Source organism: Manis javanica, chromosome 8 (assembly GCF_040802235.1).
Source record: "Manis javanica isolate MJ-LG chromosome 8, MJ_LKY, whole genome shotgun sequence".
Taxonomy (NCBI): domain Eukaryota; kingdom Metazoa; phylum Chordata; class Mammalia; order Pholidota; family Manidae; genus Manis; species Manis javanica.
Window position 1 is genome coordinate 123,076,812 of NC_133163.1, and position 18,509 is coordinate 123,095,320.

Sequence of the window (18,509 nt, forward strand, 5' to 3'; positions counted from 1 at the left end):
GCACTTCTGAGGGTTGGGGTAGGGCTTCCACCAGGATGAGAAATACTTGATCAGGACCGGGAATGAGGCTTGCAACGGGTGTTAGGAAACGTGGGTCTGAGCTGGCAGTGGGCCAGGCAGTAGAAGGAACGTCGGGTGAGGACCGGGAAGTGCGGCTCTGCCAAGCCTTTTCTGTGCGGCCTCAGGCGGGCCACTTCACCTGGCTGCACTTTTTCTCCCAGCTGTGAATCGTGGAGCCACCGTGAAGCTTGAACAGTGCCCTCTAAGAGAGGTGCTGGGCCTTCACAGACTGCGAAGCGCAGAGCCTGGGGGTTATAATGATGGCGACTGCTGATGCCAGATCCTGTCTGTGCACGGAACCAGCAGCTCCTTGAAGGAGAGGTGAGACTGACAACCCAGAGAGAACTGGAGCAAGCTGTGCTTAGCCCGTGGGGCTTAGAGGGTGTGTCACCCTACACGAGAGCCTACGGCTTGGATTTCAGTCCCCACTAACCCCAGGGGCTAGGTGTCTTTGAACAATGAAAAGTCTGTAGTAGCCAGCCTCTCAGACAGCCCTCACCTCCGGCGTTCACACCCGTAGTAGTCACCTCCCACACTGAATGGAGCTGACCTGTGTGGGCAACAGGGCGTTGCAGCAACGGTGCAGCTAGACTTCCGAGGCAAGGTCGTAAGAGACATGGAGGTCTCTGCCTTGCTCTCTTCCGTTGCTTGCTCAGGTGGGTGGGGGGGCCAGCCACCGTGACCTGACGACAGTTAAGAGGGCCCATGTCGAGAAGAGCTGAGGCCTCTTGCCAACAGCCAGCACCACCTCACCATTCCTGTGAGCAAGCCGTCTTGGGAGTGCATCTGCCAGCACCAAGCAAACCTTCACATGACTGCGGCCCTTCCTGACATCCTGACTGCCACCTCCTGAGAGACTTGGAGTAAGAACCAACCAGCTAAGCTACTTACAGGCTCCTGACCCACAGAACTTGTGTGCAATAATATTTATTGTAAAGGTAAGCCCTTAGGTTTTTGAGGATAATTTGTAACTAGTGCAAACTGGCACAATTGTAAGTGGTAGTCTGGTGAACCAGACTGGGCACAGGTCTGGGACTCAGAAGGCAGGACTCAGCTCCCATGAGGAGGAATGATGTTTCCTTGATCAATCAATGGATCAATTCATCCATTCATTCAACAAATATTTCTTAAGTACTTACCATAGGACAGACACTGTGCTCCGGCCTGGGGACAAATGACAGTAAATGACAGGAGCCCTGCCTTTGGGAGCTCACAGGCTCCCCAAAGTTGACCTGCTGATTGTTGGATGTGGGGTGTAAGGATGTGGAGATGTCTGGGACAAGCCCAGGGTTCCAGCTTGGGCGCTTGGATTGGTAGGGGCATTGTTCATTGAGATAAAGTGGGACAGTAGGCATTTCACAGAAAAGCTTCGGGCATGTTGATTTTGGAGCGCTTGTGAGAAACCTGGTGGCACTGGGCAGGCTGACACATATGCGGGTCTAAAGCTCTGAAGAAGGTCTGGGCCAGATGCATATGTACTCGGGAGGTGCCTTGGTACCAATGATGGGGTTAAAGCAACAACATGAGATGTGACTCCTCAGGTGAGTGGAGGGTGATGGAAAATGAGAGCAAGACACTCTGAGACACCAATTTTTTTCTTTTAACTCTTCTTTTGAACATAATTTCAGACTTACAGGAAAGTAACAAGGTCACTACAAATATTTCTCACATTCTCTTCATGTAGATTTCCCAAATGTTAATATTTTACCATATTTCTCTTTTCTCTGTATCGATCTATGTATATTTTCCCTGAATTGTTTGAGATTATGTTGCAGACATAATACTTCCTTATCCTTACATACTTCCGTGGGTATTTCCTAAGCATAAGGATCTTTTTCATAACCAGAGTTCAATGATCAAAGTCAGGAAATGAACATTGGTACAATATTTTTAACTAGCCACAGACTTTCTTTTCCAGTTTTACGAATTTTTCCATTAATATCCTTGATAGCAAAAGAAAATCCTGGCTCCTACATTGTGTGTAGTTGTCCTATCTCTTGAGTTTCTACTAATTCAGGAAAGTTCTTTAATGTTTGTCTTTTGTGACATTGCCATTTTTGACAAGTACGGACCAGTTGTTTTGTAAAGTGGATCTTACTTCGAGTCCATCTGGTTTCTTCATGATTAGATGCAGGTCGTACGTCTTTGGGGGGGCCGTCCCAGCAGTGATTCTCTGTACTTCTCAGGGCGTTCTCTCAAGAGGCACACCTCTGTCTCTCCCGTGGCCAGTGATGTTGACTCACATCACTCGGGTGAGGAGGTGCCTGCCGGGATTCTTGCTATAAAGTTACTGTTTTCCTCTTTGCAATCAATCAGCATGTGCCAACACTGGGAGGTCAGGCTGAGGAACAGCCAGGAAGGAATCCCGTGAACGGGCAGTGGGGGCGTGGGAGGGGGACCCGGGCAGCTGCAAGGAGGAGGAGTGGTCAGTCATTTTGGTCCAGTGCTGCTGAAAGGCCAAGCTGGTGATGGTGGAAAGTGCCCAGTGGCTGCAGCCTGCACATGCAGGTCAGGATTCAGGTGGAATGGTGGCCTGAAGCCAGTCTGTGGGGAGTCAAAGTGCGAAAGGGAGGGGGAAATGGAGACAACAGGGAAAATGCCTCTCCGGGGAATTCTGTGTGTGATGGAGAGGTATGTGGGGCCGGGGAGATGGCTTTAATAGATGCAGGGGTGCGCGGAGTATGTTAGGAAGGGACCAGGTGAAGGGTTAGAGCGAGGAGAGGTGGGTGGTAGAGGGCGAAATGTTCTTGAGGAGGCCGAGGAGATGGGAGGAGGTTGGTGGGTCCTGCCAAGCCCCAGGAGGGAAGTAGGAGCAGGTGGCAGCAGAAGCCGGGCACTCTGGTGGTGCAGCAGGGAGGGGCCGGGTCAGAGTCCAGTCTGACGGCCGGCCGCAGTGTTCTCTGCGGAGGAGGAGAGAGGGAGGGCCCGGCCCGCAGAGCCACTTGAAATGATGTCTGGGGAGAGGGAGGAAGCCAGCGGACTGGAGAGGAGATGGGCAGATGGGTGTCACGGAGGCGAGTCCAGGGCTTGGGGGCCAGGAGACGCCCCCCAGCACCTCTTAGCCACCTGGCACGGTGGACGAGGCACACCTGGTGACTTGGGGCTGGGAGATTTGCCAAGAACTGGACACAGAGGGCAATGAAGGCAGGAGGAGACTGCAGGGCAGGGAGAAAGTTCAGGGTCAGCCCTGGGGTCTTGGTGTGCAGGCAATGCGCACAGTGAGCATCCTGGAGCAGAAGCGGAGGGGCAGGCGAGGGTGTGCCAAACAGAGGCACGTGCCTGTGCCCTGGGAGGTGGCTGAGAAGCCCAGCATGTGCTAGGAGGAGGGTGGCTGAGGAGCAGTGGAGGGGAGGCGTTTGGAGAGGAGGAAGTCTGAGAAGTGGGAAGCCAAGGTGATGTTCCCTGGGGCGGCCTAAGTGCTCAAGGGAATGGCAGGAGTTGGGGGGGGCAGATGGCTGCCTGAGAGGTGAGGAGGGGCGCCCTGGATGCTGCTGACGGGAAGGGGACGCTGCCTGGGTGGGCACCAAGGAGACCAGGGACCCCCTCCCCCTTGGGCTCTGGAGGGCAGCGTGTGAGAGGCGGAGCAGCCGCTTTGGGGGGGAAAGAGGGCTGTCTCCAGGGGGGGCTAGGTCTCCTTTAGAGCCGGGAGGAAGGAGGCATTGGAGCAGAAGTTGGGTGGCTTGTGACCTGCTGGTGTGAAGAGTGGCTCAGTCTCCCCAAGAAAGCCGTGTGTGAGCAGCACGGGGGGTTTCCAGGAAGCTGCCTGGGTCTAAAATACTTGGAGGCACCCCAGACAGGAGGGCGGAGGTCCCAGCCCCACATATGGCCCCCATCAGGATGAGGGGACCGTCAGGGCCAGGGCCCAGCAGGCCTGAAGCTTCCTCCAGGGAACGCTGACAGGGATGGGGCTGAGGAGGTGGCACTGCCGGTGGCCGGAGGCCCGCTGAGGCCGAGCCAATCCCAGCCTCGTCCAGCCCTTCCTCTCCAGGAATCAGAGGCTTGGCTGCCCTGTGGGTGATGTGAGGGGCACAGGGAGGTGCTGCTGATGCTAGGCGGGGACCCTGCCCCCTTTCTGTCCCACAGGGGGCTTCTGGGGCGGCTGTCATGCCTGGCTGGTCTGCGCGGAGTCTTCACTGTGCCTGCGGGTTGGAATGAGTTCAGAGCATGGTCGCTTTCCATTGACTTAGAAGCTAGGATCCGAAGAGAACTCCAGGGTTGGTGTCCAGTTCTGCCTCTGCTACTGATGTGACAGGAGACTTCGGGCAAGTTCGTGCCCTTCTCTGGGCCTCAGTGTCCTTATCTGTGTGCGGGGCTGTGCCGGACACCCTCTCTCCTTGTCCCAGCCGTCTTCTGTTCCCAAGGTGGAAACGCTGCTTAACTGGTTCGGATCGCATCCGCAGTCTGAGCTATGAATTGGTGGGTGTGAGCAGGCCCCGGGCCCCCAGCACTCCTGGATCTTCAGGGCTGAGAGGGTCTCCGTCATTTCTCAGCCCCGGGACTCCTCCTTCCGGCACGGGGCAGTCGGTTATCTTCCCTACCCCTCACTATTTCCTCTCACACCCCCCTCCTCCTAGAGCGTGCTCCGAACCACAGGCACAGGAAGTGGCTTCTTCAGACAACAGCACCACCCCTTCACCTTTCTTTATTTGCTCCTCATTCCCTGTCTGAAATACCAGCACCAGGAGGGTATTCCTTGAGCTGGACCTGGATCTCTAAAGACACAGTGTGCCCTTCGGTAGGAGTCTGGGAAGCTGTCAGATAGTCAGTCACACCTTAGTGTAAAGTAACTGGCTTGACCCTTTCCCAAGGAAAAACAGATTTTCATAGAAGGGAGAGCATGTCCAGAACCCGAGGTGATAGGTGGTAGGGACAGGGGGTAGGAGGTCACCCCACGGGGCTCTGCAGGCCGCAGGAACCCTCCACCCATGACCTACCCACTTTTTCCATTTCTTTCCCCAACACAGGACACCCACCAGGAATGAGGAGCTGGCACTGTCACTCTATGTCTCCTTTTCCCTCCCCTGACCCAGGGTCCTCGGCACCCTCAGACTCTTTGGTCTGGTAGGCAGTATGGGGCAGTGGGGCCACGTTTTCAGATTCTGCAGCTGAGCTGCCAGTGTAGAATTTCTAAGCTACAGTTTTGGCGCCACGGCAACTGGGGGAAATAAACACTGTCCAAGTTGTGCGGTGACATCATCCCCAGATCCAGCCTTCTTGTGGCTGGCTGTACCCCAGACAGCCTCAGCTCACAAGCTGGGGCACCGTGTGGCTTCCCAGCCCCCACACAGGCTCTGGAGTCAGGGAGAGGGAGGGGACCCGGGCCTGGGCAGGGACTCCTGGAAAAGGCCCCCCACAGACCTAGCTTCTTGCCTGCCCCTGAGATCTCACAGTGGCTACTACTGCCCGCTCCTCGGCCCCAGCCGTGAAACTGTCCAAAGGGGCCACGAACTCTGTGCTCTATGGGCAGCACCCAGAGAAGGTGGTACAGGTGCCCTCACAGCAGGAGGTAAAGCAGGCCCCTGTGGTCACAGCCAGGATCTAAGGTGAGAGCAGGCCCCACCCTGAGTGTGGGCGCATTCCTCTCTCTGCAGGGCTGCTGAAGGCGTCTCAGCCCTCCACCCCTGCCTTCTGCAAAGCAGCTTCAGACTCCCTTGAAGCCTGCAGGAGAGCCGCAGCCCCAGGCTGACCCTGGCAGGCAGAATTAGCTGCTGGGAGTTCTCAGGGGAAATTTCAGGTGGGGGAGGGAGGGAACATAGGCTGAGAAGTTAGACCAGGGTTGGAAGAAGGCTAGGGGTTCAGAGGAGCCTGTGGCCCGGCTTTAGCTTTCCTCCCTTCTCTTCAAACTTCCTATCAGCTGATATCAGACAAACTAATTTCTGCTACATTGTTAATGATTGATTGTCGCTGTATATTAGAGGGGGTTTTAATGTTTGGGCTCTGTTGGCCGATGATCTCAGAACTCTCACATTCACCGGGTTGTGTGACTTCGAGCACATTGAAATTCCTAATCCTCAATTTTACCATCTGTAAAATGGGAAAAACAATAGTACCTATTGTGGAATTGTTGGGAGGTGTAACTAAAATGATCTACATAGAATGCTTAGCATTGTACTTGGCACAGGATAAGTTCTCAGTTAATTGTCGCCGTTACCTTTCTCATGATACGTGGCCAGTCCAAGAGCAACTGCCTTTTATCTGGGAACACGCCTTTCCCCCAGGCGAGCAGCCCAGTGGTGGGACTTGCGGCAGTGTTACATCTGTGGGAGCAAAGAGCCCAGGGTTCTCGTGGCCCAGTGTATTTGGTGCATCGCCTGCCTTGGTTCTGTGGGCCAGGATGAGGGATGCTGTGTCTGTCTCACAGGTCCGGGGCCTGCCAAGTACCTCCGGCCATCCTGCACAGGCTACATCGACCTGGCATCTCCATGTTCCAGAGCCGGCCTATACCCTGCATGCCCGGCACTCAGAGAGGCGTGAGCACTCACCTCTCCCATCATCCCCTGGGCGTAGGATTATTATTGTTGGATATTTGGGTGGCAGTGAGTGGTAAGGAGCCATTATCTGTGGCCACAGTTCCCTTGGAGCCCAGACCTGCCCTGAGTAGGACAGCCAGGTGGCCCACTAGGTCCAGAAAGAAGCCAGCAGGGTTGCCCAAGTGACCTACTTCTCTGAGGGCAACTCTGTGGGCATCTCCCCACTGGACCTCCCGAGGGAGTTTTGAAGGACGCTGTCACCATCCAGCTAGCAGAGCAGGGCCTCCTTTCTGCCTGTTCTTTGGCTGGGGTTCACTCGCTACAGCAGCTGGGCAGGAAGAGCTGGGGAGCGGGGAGAATGGTGAGGACGGTGGCTCCTAAGGCTTCCCAAGTGGCTGAGAAACCCTTGGGAGGGCAGGAGCTGAGAACTGCAGAAGAGCTGGCTACTGGCCAAGGCTAGCAAGAGGAGAGGCTGGGCAGCGCTGGTGAGTGGGTACCTGGGGGGGTCTGAGATCTAGGGTGCCTGCTGGGCCCCCCCCTGGACTGCTACACCCTCCTCAGCAGGTGGACCCCCTGCTGGGGCTGGGCCCCCTTCTTCATACTGACAGTAGCCACTGTGCCTGTGAGAACCCCTGGCACCAGGCCCTGGTAGGATAGTGGCTGAGTTGCTGGAAACCAAAGCCATTGTTTTATCTGTTTCTCTGCACAAGTTCTTGAGACTGTTAGGTTATGGTTAAAAGCCCCATTTTACAGTTGAGGAAATCAAGGGTCCTCAGACATGCAAGAGACCAAGGAATGTGAAGGCAGCCTTCATTCCTCTCTCTGGGGAGGGGGACCTCACCTGGAGGCAGGCCAGGCTCCTGCTGGGTGGCCTCCAGGGCTGACTGGGCCTCTCTGCGGCTGCCCTCGGGAATCACAGGCACACGCAACCCTGGGCCTTGCTACTTCTTGGACCCTAAAATAACTCGGTCTGGAATGTCCAGCTGCCCTCAGGTCCCCGTGGAGGAACGCATCTCCAACCTGCGTGATACGGGACAGGAGAGGGAGGTGGGGGCTGGGAGTTTGGGGGATGGGTACCTACCCTTAGGATCTAAGCAGAGGCAAAAGGCCGTGACCTCCCTAGCCAAGTCTGCTGCAGATGCTGGCATCTCCCTGCAATGTCATATCAAGACACTGATATCACCATGTCTATGTCACAGTACTTGCATCTTGAAGCCAATGGTATGCATGTATGTGGCAGGGTGATGGTATGATAAAAATGTCACAGGGCTCATGTCATGGCAGTGATATGGTCAAGCTAATGAGCTCACACAGACTGTAATGATGTCAGTGTTTTCCTGGTGCTGGCACAGGGACTGTGTTACAATGCTGTTAGCTCAAGAGTGAGGTTCTAATGATGCTGGTGCTTTTTATATTACAACAGTGTCACCATCCTGTGTTCAGGATGGTCCAAGTCCCTTGCTCTGCCGACAGCCCCATGCAGGGGTGCTGACATCCCTGCCTGCAGATAAGGTGGTTATAAGTGCAGCCACATCAGGCTGACCAGGACTCAGCTGCCTACATGGACCCATTGCTCGGACACCAGGAGATGTAGCCTGGCTCCCATCCTGACACTCCCTTCTTCCATTCACCCACTTTCAGGCCTGAGACCCACCCCAGCCCTCTCCCATTACAACTTGGAGAAGACCCGGCCATCCGGGGAACGCAGGGCTCCCCGGTACACCTTTGGCTATCGGTGTCCATATAGAGTGATGGACCCCAGTCCAGCCCCCAATAAGTACCAGCTGCCACTATTGCTGGGGCCCAACATCCCTGTCAGCCATGCTGCTCCTTGCTACAGTTTGGCCTCCAAGGACAAGAACTGGTTCTACGAGGAGAACGTGGCAGGAGGTCCTTAGCCTGCCATGCACGCCCGGCCTGAGCCATCTGTCTACCAGAACTGCAGCCCATCTACAGTATGACCAAGTGTCTACCTGGTGGGCCACACGCTGTGGCCTGGTCCTGCCTCCCACGACGTCCAGTGGGTCACGGTGCACAAGCTCTGGATACCTGCTTTCACTCTGGGCATCAAGCACTCATCCCACCTGTGCCCGCTGGTCATTGACGTTCACGACTGAGGCCCCTCCTGGGGCACTCACCCACCTTTTCCCACCAAAGTTATTTTTCTATACCAGCCTGAGCAACCTGACCACGGTTTTGAGTAGCAGAGCTGGTAATTGCTGTATCTAGTGCAGCGCCCTGTTGGGGAGAAGTTCTGTTCTGGCTCACGGGGAGGCAGCTGTATGTCCTTCAAGGAGCCCTGGGCAGAGAGTCCAGAGAGCTGAGTTCTAGTTCTAACTGCTGCTCATGTGCTGTGTGGCCTTGTGCAGCTCCCATCCCTCTCTGGGCCTCAGGGTCTGCCTTTCAGACAGTGACAAGGGCAGGGTAGGCCTGGAGAATGTCCAAGTTCCTTCCAGCTCCAGGACTGTGTGGCTAATCCCTGACAGTGGTTAGTACCCAGGAGAGAAGCAGGCAAGTGGGTGCTTCAGAGGAGGATGGGGCATTTCTGGATGGGGACAGGGTGGGAAGCAGAGGGAGAGGAGATTTCCTAGGGGAGGGACCGGAGAGGACAAGTGGGGACGGTGTGTAGAAGGGAGGGCATCTTGGCAGCAAAGTCACGCAGGGCAGGGAGCTGGGGGAGGCACAGAAGGCAGAAGCCTGAGCTGTGCAAGGCTGGCTGAAAACAGGGCCCGACCATGGGCAGCAGGGAGGGGACTCGGGCTTGGTCCTGTGCGACAGGCTGGATGAGATGCAGTATTTTCAGGATTCTTCAGGCAGCGAGAGAAGGACAAGACGGGCAGAGCGAGGGAAGAGACGGAGGGCCAACGAGGCTGCCGGGGGAGGGTCGGCGTGACACAGGCTGTCCCCGAGGGGCACTTGCGCGCCCTTAGCCTCGGCAGTTCAGCCCTGCAGTGCCCGGTGGGAGGAGAAGGGGAGCCGTGAGCGAGCCGGGAGGGGGCAGTGTTGTCTCGGCTGTGAGCCCAGCCTGCGCCCGCCCGCCTGACTCCTTCCCGCTCTGCTGCTTTTGGGCACACGGGTGCCAGCTCTCCTGCTCCCTGGGGACGGTATTTGTCTTTTCCTCATTCTTGGCATCCAGGTCCCCCATTCCAACCTGCCCAGATCAGCCCCTCTCGCAGCTTCCCTGACTCAAGGAGGTGTAAGGGGGACCTTTATCGGGCGCTCTGCTGCCTGGGTCCAGCGTCAGAGGCAGGGCAGGGGCCGTGGAGGGAGGGGGCGCAGGGACGGCAGAGACGAGGCGGAATGTCCCCGACCCGAGGCTCGGGCGCAGGCAGTTCCACCGGCAGCCGCCGCACAAGGGCGGAGGGGCAGGAGGAAGGGGCCGCTCAGAACCGGGGTCTGCAGGCTCCTCCTTTTGGATTTGAACAATATTCAGGTAGTAACGGAAAGTGAGAATTGAATGGAAGAACCGATTTTGGATAGAAAGGACCAGAGAATATCTTGGGAATATTAAAAACAAAAACAAAACGAAAACCAACTGAGTATTTAAAAAAGAAGCTGTAGAAAACCCCACCGAGGTCACACCCGACTCTGGGCCCCCAATTCCCTCCCTCCCCCCTCCCCCCTCCAGGCCTGGGGTTGTGTGTCTGCCCCGCCTCCCCACCCCCCAGTAAGGCTGGTCTGGGCAGGATCCAGAGACAGCAAGTGAGCTGGGGGCCCATCTGTCTTGCAGCAGATTAGAAAGATGTCATTTTGCCGACAATGCCATTTATCACAGCAGCTACAAAAATTAGTGATGCTTGCACTGAAAGTATCTGGTAGGGGTGAGGGCTGGCAGGTGGCAGCGGCTAATGCTCTCTTGTGTCACCAGGTCAGGGAAGCTACAGGCCAAGCTCTGAATAGGGGTTTTCTGATTTAGTGCCCATCCCATCCTAAGGCCTTCCATTGGAAAAATGGGATAACTGAGGCTCAGAGCCAATGAAATAACTTTGGCCATATGACAAATTAATGGCCTGTCTCTAAATAAAGGTCCAGACTCAGCGTGTGACTACGGTCAGGGTTCAGTGTGTGTCCAGGGTAGGGCTTGATCTGTGACCAGGCCCAGAGCTCAGTCCGTGGCTAGGTTTGGGGCTCAGTCTATACTCCAGCCAGGGCTCAGGCTTGGGTGAGGCCCTTGATTTATATTAGGACTCAATCCTAGTTTTTGCCTCCATGCCTTAGCCTGGGACAGACCATCAGCCTGACCCCAGCTGCCACCAGACATGGATGGGGACTGGGCATTAGCCCGAGAGCTAAGCTGACCCTTAGTTTGTTGTCCCAAAGGCAGGAGAAGAGGCCGGAGGATTCAGAATGGATCTTTGGGGGATAAAGATGTTTGGAAGAGGGATTGCCCCTCTAAGACAGGGGTGCAGCCTCCAGAGAAGGTGAATGAACCCTCCCTTGGGCCCCAGCCCACAGCGTGACAGGGCCGTTTAGCTTGGGAATGGCCTTTCGACAAAGCAGTTCCCAGTTCTTGGCCTAGCCTCCCTGTATTGGTGACTGGGTAGGTGACCTACAGGAAGTCAGGTGGGCATGGCTTCCTAGGCCTGGCTGAGCGCTGCCCCTGCCCCTGCTGAACGACTCGGGGGGCACTCCTGACCTGGCAGGAAGCCCTGGTCTGACTCTTGTACAACTTAAACCTGTGCCCTCAGGTACTTATGGCCTGGCAGGTGACCTCACAGACACGATCATGCATTCACTCAACAACCACATGGTGAGCACCTGTCCTGTGCCAGGCTTTGGCTGCATGTAGGTGTATGAAAGATGCTGAAGGCCCAGCTATTCACTCCAGGAGTCAGAGGGTGGCTCTGTGAGAGGACGAGAAGCAGCTCTCTCTGACCATGAGCAGATACTGGAGGGTGCATGAGGGTCAGTACATGGCAGGGCGCTTACCAGAGCTTCTTCTCTCCTCTCCAGGGGGCAGGAAGAGGCCAGGCGTCTGGGGGGCAGCCCCACAGGGCTTGGTGGTAAGACTGCAGTTATGTGACCTTCCTGGACACTGGCTGGGAGGGTTATCTCTCTTTCTGTTGCTGCTGGGGAGACCCTGGGGGTCAGTTGTCACTGTGGCTCCCCGGAGCTGGGAGATGGCGGCCCCAGCCAGGAGCAGAGAGGCCCTCCCCTGGCACCCCTGACACAGTCACACAGGCATGGGCTGAGCGCAAACCAGGTCCTTCACTCATAAAGACATGGAGACAAAACACCAGCACTTCTTATTGCACTGTACATGCACATGCACACGCACAGACGCCACACCTACACCCCCAGACCAGACACACCCAAACACCCGCCTCATCTACATGCATGGAAAAGACAGACAGAGACACACACGTATGCTCCACACGCACACAGACACCACACACTGCACATGCCTCTTATCACACATACACACTCCGCTTTCTCCAGTCACCTCTTCATCTCACGCATACCCACGTCCACACAGGCATACTCACACTGCACACCGCCCTGGATGAACCCCGAGAACGCCCCCTCTCCTCCCTGACAGGTGCAGGGGCAGAGGGGTGGGGGTGGGCTGTGGGGGGAGGCCTGGGAGGGTTTCTGCGGAAGGGCCTGGGGTCAGAGGAGCTGCTGGCTGGCTGTTAGCCCTCCAATCAGGGTTCTGCCTTTGAAAGGGGTGCACTTAGTTGGGAGCCCTCACCCATATAGACAAGCCAGATCCCTTCTCCCTGCCCCCAGCACTCAGAGCCACCCACCCCAGGGGTCACCCAAGGACAGGAGGCTAGAGTAGGAGCTCCTGCCTCTCCTGTTCCCTGTCCGGGGCTGGGGTGGGAATGGGGGAGCTGTCTGGAGGGCAGAGCCCCCGGAGTCCTGGTGGGGTTCCGAAGCGGCGTCTCCCGAGCCCTCCGGAGGTGGAGAGTCCGCCCGCCGGCCTCCTGCTCCTTCCGGCGCCTGCCCTGCTCCCTGCGTGTCCGGTCTCTCCCATCTGGCCCTCCCCCCTAAGCCTTCTGCTCCCTCTGGCTCCCTTCTCCTCTCTCTCACTCGCTGGCTCTCCGTGTCCTGCCCTATTTATCCTCAAGAATAAGGATTGACATTTTCAATTACCCCCCAAATAACAGAGAGGTTTTTGGAAGCCCCGAAAAGAAGCAGGTTGTGTGCGCGTGTGCCTGGAGCCTACAGGGAGGGCTTGTGGGGGGCTGGGCACACCCGCAATCCCACTGTCCTTTGCTTCTTCTCCTCTGCAGCCTTCATTTTTTCCTGGGAGAGTGGAAGCACGTTCCCCTTCAGCGGGGAAGGGAGACAAAAGGGAGAAATAAAACACTGTCATTGCTGTCTTGTAAACACAATGCGTAGTGCAGAAGAGAGCTCATCAGGAGAGGGGCTGAGGGAGGGGCAGGGAAGGGACCAGGGGCCGAGGGGCGGGGAGAACAGGTGAGCCGGGGCAGGAGGAGCCGCCACCCCAGGGCTTGGGTGGGTGTGCGCGCACCAGGCGGGCTGCCAAGGGGAGGAGAATGACCAAAGCGTTGATCTGGGATGGCAGAAGGGGCCGGAGAAGGGAGACCCTTACACCGGAGGCCAAGCAGGGCCCAGGAGAGGGAGGGTCTCTTGGTGGCTCTTCTCTGAACATCTGCCTCGAGCTGGGCTCTGGGGACACCAAGGTGAGTAAGCTAGACACCTGTTTGCTGCTGTGGGGCATGACATTACCTGGAACAGAGTGGGAGTCAGAATGTGGGTGATACACAGCCAGGTGGGGGCACCGGGATTCCAGCCGAAGTCCATCTGACTCCAATCCTTCCTCACACAGGCTCCACTCGGGGGCTGGGGGCTGGGAAAGAGGGTTGGGGACTTGGCTTTGCCATGTTTGCTGTGTGACCTTGAACAAGTCCTCCCCTCTCTGGGCCTCAGTTTCCCTATGTGAAAAATGGCAAGAATGCTGGCTGCTCTTCAGGGCTGCAGGGAGGGTCACATGCCTGGATGTGGGTGGTCACCCAGCTCTGGTTCCCTGGAGAACCAGCTCAAGGTGTGGGGGTGCAAAGAACACCTGGTGCTGGGGGAGGGACTGGCCAACAGCAGCCCGAAGGATGCTGGACTCCAGCTTTACTCCCTGCTGCTACCCAGTGGCAAGATTTGGGTACTGCAGTGGGTCGGTCTGGATGGGTTTACCCGAAGGTCGGAGAGCGGAAGATGCCTCTAGGAAATGCTGTCTGGTCCTCCCTGGTCCCGTTTTGCTGATGCCTGGAGAAAGGAGGGACTTGTCCCCAGGTCACCCAGGGCAGAAGCTTGGGCTGGGGCTGGGGCTGGGGCTGGGGCTGGGATTGTCTCTCAGGACAGGGTGCTTCCCCCCAGCCCTGTGGTGCGCAGGGAGAACCCAAGCAATCTCAGAACGGGAGAGGAGGGGCTGTGCATCCTCTGCTAGAAGCCACAGCCTTCAGGGGGGCTTCCAGGATTTCCTCCCCCAGGCAGGGGGCTCATTCCTGCCCTTCAGCCCCACAGACATCCTCTCCCTGCCCCCTCTGCCCCACCTGCCCTAAACTGCCCCCTTTCCCTAGCAAATGAGGCAGTGGGGCCCCTTGAGGCATTAAGGATGATTGACCGGCTTCACCAGCTGGGGGGCACCTGCCAGGGGCCTGACTCTGTCCTGGGACTTTACGTGCATTATATCACTTAAACCTCATAATGACTCTGGGAGGCTGGGAGTACTCTTGAGCCCCATTTTTCAGGTAAGAAAACAGGCACAGAGAGATTGTGACTTTTGGACTCAAAGCGGTGGAGCAGAGATTCAAACCCAGGTCTGTCTCTCCTCTGGAGAGGAGCCGTTACCTGGAGATGAAAACTATCCCATGGTCATGCGACCGTTAGCTATGACCAGACACCGACATGACTCGTGGGCTCAGGTCTCAGTCACACCACTGTGCTGCTGTGACTCTGGGCAAGGCCCGTCCCTCTCTGCATCTCTGGCTCCTCATCGGTAAAATGTGTGTGTATGTGTTCTAGGTTCCCCCAGAGGTCCATTCTAGAATTTGCCGTGTGCAGCCCTAGGCCCTGAGATGGATCTGCTCTGAAGGGCAGGAGGAGGGTGTGAGCAAGCAGCAGGTCTTGGGGGCCGGGCCTCTGGCAGGTGGGTGGAGCTGGGGGGTCATGGGGGGCGTGGGCTGCGAGGGCAGAAAAGGTCCAGACTGGGGACAGGTATGGAGTGATGGCTGGCCCTTGGGCTTAGGGGTCTTTCCTTCCGCTGTGCACCACAAAGGGGAGTTTTCCTTGGCAGGGAACAGCCTCATCAATCAGGGGAAATGGGGGGCTGACAGGCAGCCACTCCCCACCGGCCAGGCTTGAGGCAGACTCATAAATCCCACTCCAGGCTGGGCTGTAAATTCCTGTGATTCACACCAGGCCTCTTGGAGGACAGAAACATTTGGAGCTATCAAACAGGCTGCTCCTCCCTGGGCACAACAGGTAGGATAGCTTATTCACTGGCTGGGGGGCTCAGACAACCCCCTTGCTAGGCTCCACAGCAGGTGTGGCTTCTGAGCAACTCCCAGGACACCTCAGGCCCAGACCCTAGCCTTCAATCTGGACATTACCCTTTCCCCAGCCTGATCAGGCCTGAATCACCCCAAGGGGTCACATGTAGGGGCACTTCCACATGACGGCCTATCTTGGTGATGGTGAAGGCAAGGTGGGAGCCGGGTACAGTTTGGGTATTTCCCATTTCACGGGGTCTGGGGCCCTGATCTCATTGCCTTTCAGAGATGGAGGGGCCTCAGAGACCCTCTGGCTTAGGACTGCAGTCATTTGTCAACTTCTACCAGGACTGTCATACTCAGATACCAGCCTTTACTCGCATTTATTTAACATTTTTTCTTTAAACTGGCTCACTTTTAAAGTTTAAATGTGTGTTTTAGCCTTGTCTTAAGCAATACTTGTGAAATCAGGGTTCTGTTATGCTTGCTAAACACACATACACATACATATGTGAGAATATATACGTGAAACTAGACACATCATTAAAATGGCAGATGCCATCTCTGTGTACTATCTGAAGAGTCTTGTGTCTCACCAGTGATGCAGGCACTAATCTGTGAGAAAAGTGGCTCTAGCCCTCTTCCCTTACTTTACAGACAAAGGAACCAAGGCCCAGAGACGTCTAGGGACTTGCCCAAGGTTACACGGTGCTGGAATTGCCAGCCAGCCCTCCTGACTCCTCGCCTAGTGCTCGCTTTACAGATGCATGCTCATTGTTTGTGGAGGGAATTGTCAGGGTGTGTAGGCCTTCCTTTTCCCAGAAGCACACTTGGATTCCCAGAGGGCTTTTGGAGACTGTGCCCTAACATTGAGGAACACTTAAAAGGTGGACTTCCTGGGCAGGCAGGTGGGCAACCCAGGTCTCCTGGACTGGGCATTGCTACACCCGCCTCTCCTCCTCCCTGCTGCTTCTGTAGTGTCTCAGGTAGGTGGTTGGGGAGGGGGAAGGAGTCCCAGAGGAGGGAGAGAGCTGCACTCCGGCAGCAGCCCTTCCCTGGGGAGCTGCTTACCAAGGCCACAATTAGTGGCACCAGCTCCCAGACCAGCAAGGAAGGTGGTCTCATGACTGAACGCCTTCCCCTGCATCACCTGCACCTTCCTACCTCCTGCCACCCATGCTGTCACTGCCTCCACTGTCATCACCCAGAAAGGTGGTGCAATGGCTCTTGCTGGGGACCAGGCTGCTGGCTCTGGGGAGCCAGCAAGGAGATGTATGTGCATGATGGCCAGGGTGTGTGTATATGCAGACACACATAGCACACGTGCACACAGACACACTTGTCCAACAGTGCATGCGCACTGTTAGATGTACACATAGGTATATGCACACACAGGCAGAGCACAAAGACATAAGTGACTCCATCCCAACAGACTTGCACGGGAATGCACGCTACCCAGGCACTCTGTGCAAGCACACAGATTCAGTAGAGATGTGTACACACAGAAGCCGACTCAAATGCGAAGATAAACACTGTACGCATACCGACGCCCATGTGGAATGTAGACCCACAGCCACATCAGGAGACTCCTGTGCGAATTCACACAAACATCCCGACACGGTCCCCAGACCCAGGAGGGCAGGTGGGATTGTACACAAATGTGTGCACGTCACCTATGAGGCCGCAGACCAGATTCGCAGAAACATGGCGGCACGATGTGCCCTGTGGACGCTTTGTGTGCCTTTGTGTGCAGAGACGCCCGTGTGCACGCCAACATGCAACAGAGTGCACAAGTGTTATGTTTCTCTTGGAATCTAACAAGGCCTGAGGTGCTGGGACTAGTTAATTCCCTGGGGAAGTGAAGAGACAGGAGTTGAGGACACATTTAATTAATTCTTACCATTCCTGACAGAGCTCAGGCACCCTGTCACTCAGCCCCAATCCCAAACCAGATGGGCCCTTTAGGGTTAGGGGTTCGGGCTGAGGCAGAAACCTCCTGTGGGGACCCTCTGCACAGCCCTGGGGGTGGGGAACTCACTCCATCTTCCGCTTGCTTCCACTGAGTGGAAATCTGTCCCCAGAACATCTCGCCTGAAGCCCCGCTTTGGCTCAGGGCCTGCTTGTGGGAGACGGGACCGAGCACCAGGACAGCTCCTCACGCCCCTGGCACGACCTCAGCCCCAAGACAATGTCGGGGAGGCATTGGGAATTGGAGATGAGAGGAGGAGAGACTGTAGGAAGGAGGCAGAGGAAGATGTGAGAGACTGAGCCGGGGAGGCCGGCGGTCCCGGGGCGCTGAGAGGGGGTTAGAGAGAGACTCAGAACAGGACGAAGCAGAGCTTTTGGGACGAGATACAAGAGAGATGGGGAGACAACCGGCTCTGCGAGGCGACCTGGTCAGAAGGGAGTCACGAGCCTGGGGACGTGGGGGTGGGCGGGACCTGGCCCTGCCAGGGCCCCCCAACCTCTAGGGGCCTGGGCTGCTGGCCTGGAGGGAGCAGGGCAACCAGAGGAGGCTGGCCTGGCCCTTTCTGCCCTCTACTTCCCCCTGGAGCAGGGGGTGCTTCAGGTGGCAGCCGGGGCTCTGTAGGGGCTCAGGGTCCAGGCCTCACTTGGAAGCCCCCAAGTTGGTACACCAGGTGGCAGAGGAATGTCTTGGCAGGGCCGGTGTGATGCGCCACAGCCGCTCAGTGCTGGGTGATGGAGCGTTTGCCCTGCATACTGAAAATGCATAAATATCCATTTTCAGGCACCAAGGTGGATATAAATACAGAGTGGAGGTGGGGGCGTCAGCCCTCAGCGGTAATTCACTGGCTCTGCTACTCACGCAGGCACGGGCACTTAGGCTTGGCCGTCAGGGGCCTTTCTGAGATGGCTTTATGACCACTGGCTGCCACCTGGGCCCTGTCTCCCGGAGAAGTGGCTCTTTTGGGGGATTGCTGCCTGCAGGGGGGGCAGGGAAGGGCAGGGTGGTTATTCCTCAGCGAGCTCCACCCCAGGCCTCCTGGCCCCTGAGGGAGGGAGGACGTGCATCTGTGTCAGGCCGGGCATCTGCCCTGCCTGTGGGAGCTCTCAGACCCGGAGACAGGGGAGCCAGCCCCGGCTCTGCCCTCAGGAGCTCACACAGGGCAAGCTGAGGCCCAGAGAGGAGCCTAGCCCGGCCAGTCCTGGCCTCCACATATCCAGCCTCAGCCCAGCACGCCCCCAGCCCCTAGCCTAGCTGGTTAGGCTGCAGGGTCCTTGCACAGGACTGGACAGTGGAGGCCACGGCCTGTGGGCACGGAGCTCTCTGGCACCCACCGGAGAGGACATGGGGCCTTGTCCCAGGCTGGCTTATCCAGACCCTTCTCCGTGGGTCAGCGAACAGAGGCCCTAGGCAGCTCTCTGTCCCTCTGCCGAGCTGGAGCTTGGGCTGGGCCGCCCTGCTCGCCGCAGCCTGCACACCTGGGGGTGTCTTTCCTTCGCAGTGCCCACGGCTGTGCTCAGGGGGCCGCCTTCCCGCAGCCGAGCCGCCACTGACCTCCGG

At 57.0% G+C, this 18,509-nt stretch overlaps 1 protein-coding gene and 1 long non-coding RNA gene across 2 annotated transcripts in view; both read left to right on the plus strand.

Moving 5' to 3' along the window:
• LOC140843212 (uncharacterized) overlaps positions 1-18,509 on the plus strand; it is a 37,903-nt gene that overhangs the window by 3,924 nt on the left and 15,470 nt on the right. Inside the window, exon 2 of the long non-coding RNA XR_012120814.1 lies at positions 222-998. This is a non-coding gene — a long non-coding RNA (uncharacterized lncRNA). The remainder of the gene's footprint in view (positions 1-221; positions 999-18,509) is intronic.
• CIMAP1C (ciliary microtubule associated protein 1C) lies at positions 1,583-8,698 on the plus strand. The gene is given in 6 exon segments (XM_073212246.1): positions 1,583-1,601; positions 5,442-5,603; positions 6,422-6,480; positions 6,482-6,530; positions 7,450-7,554; positions 8,172-8,698. Coding segments are annotated over 6 exon segments (870 nt in total). The 3' UTR covers positions 8,648-8,698.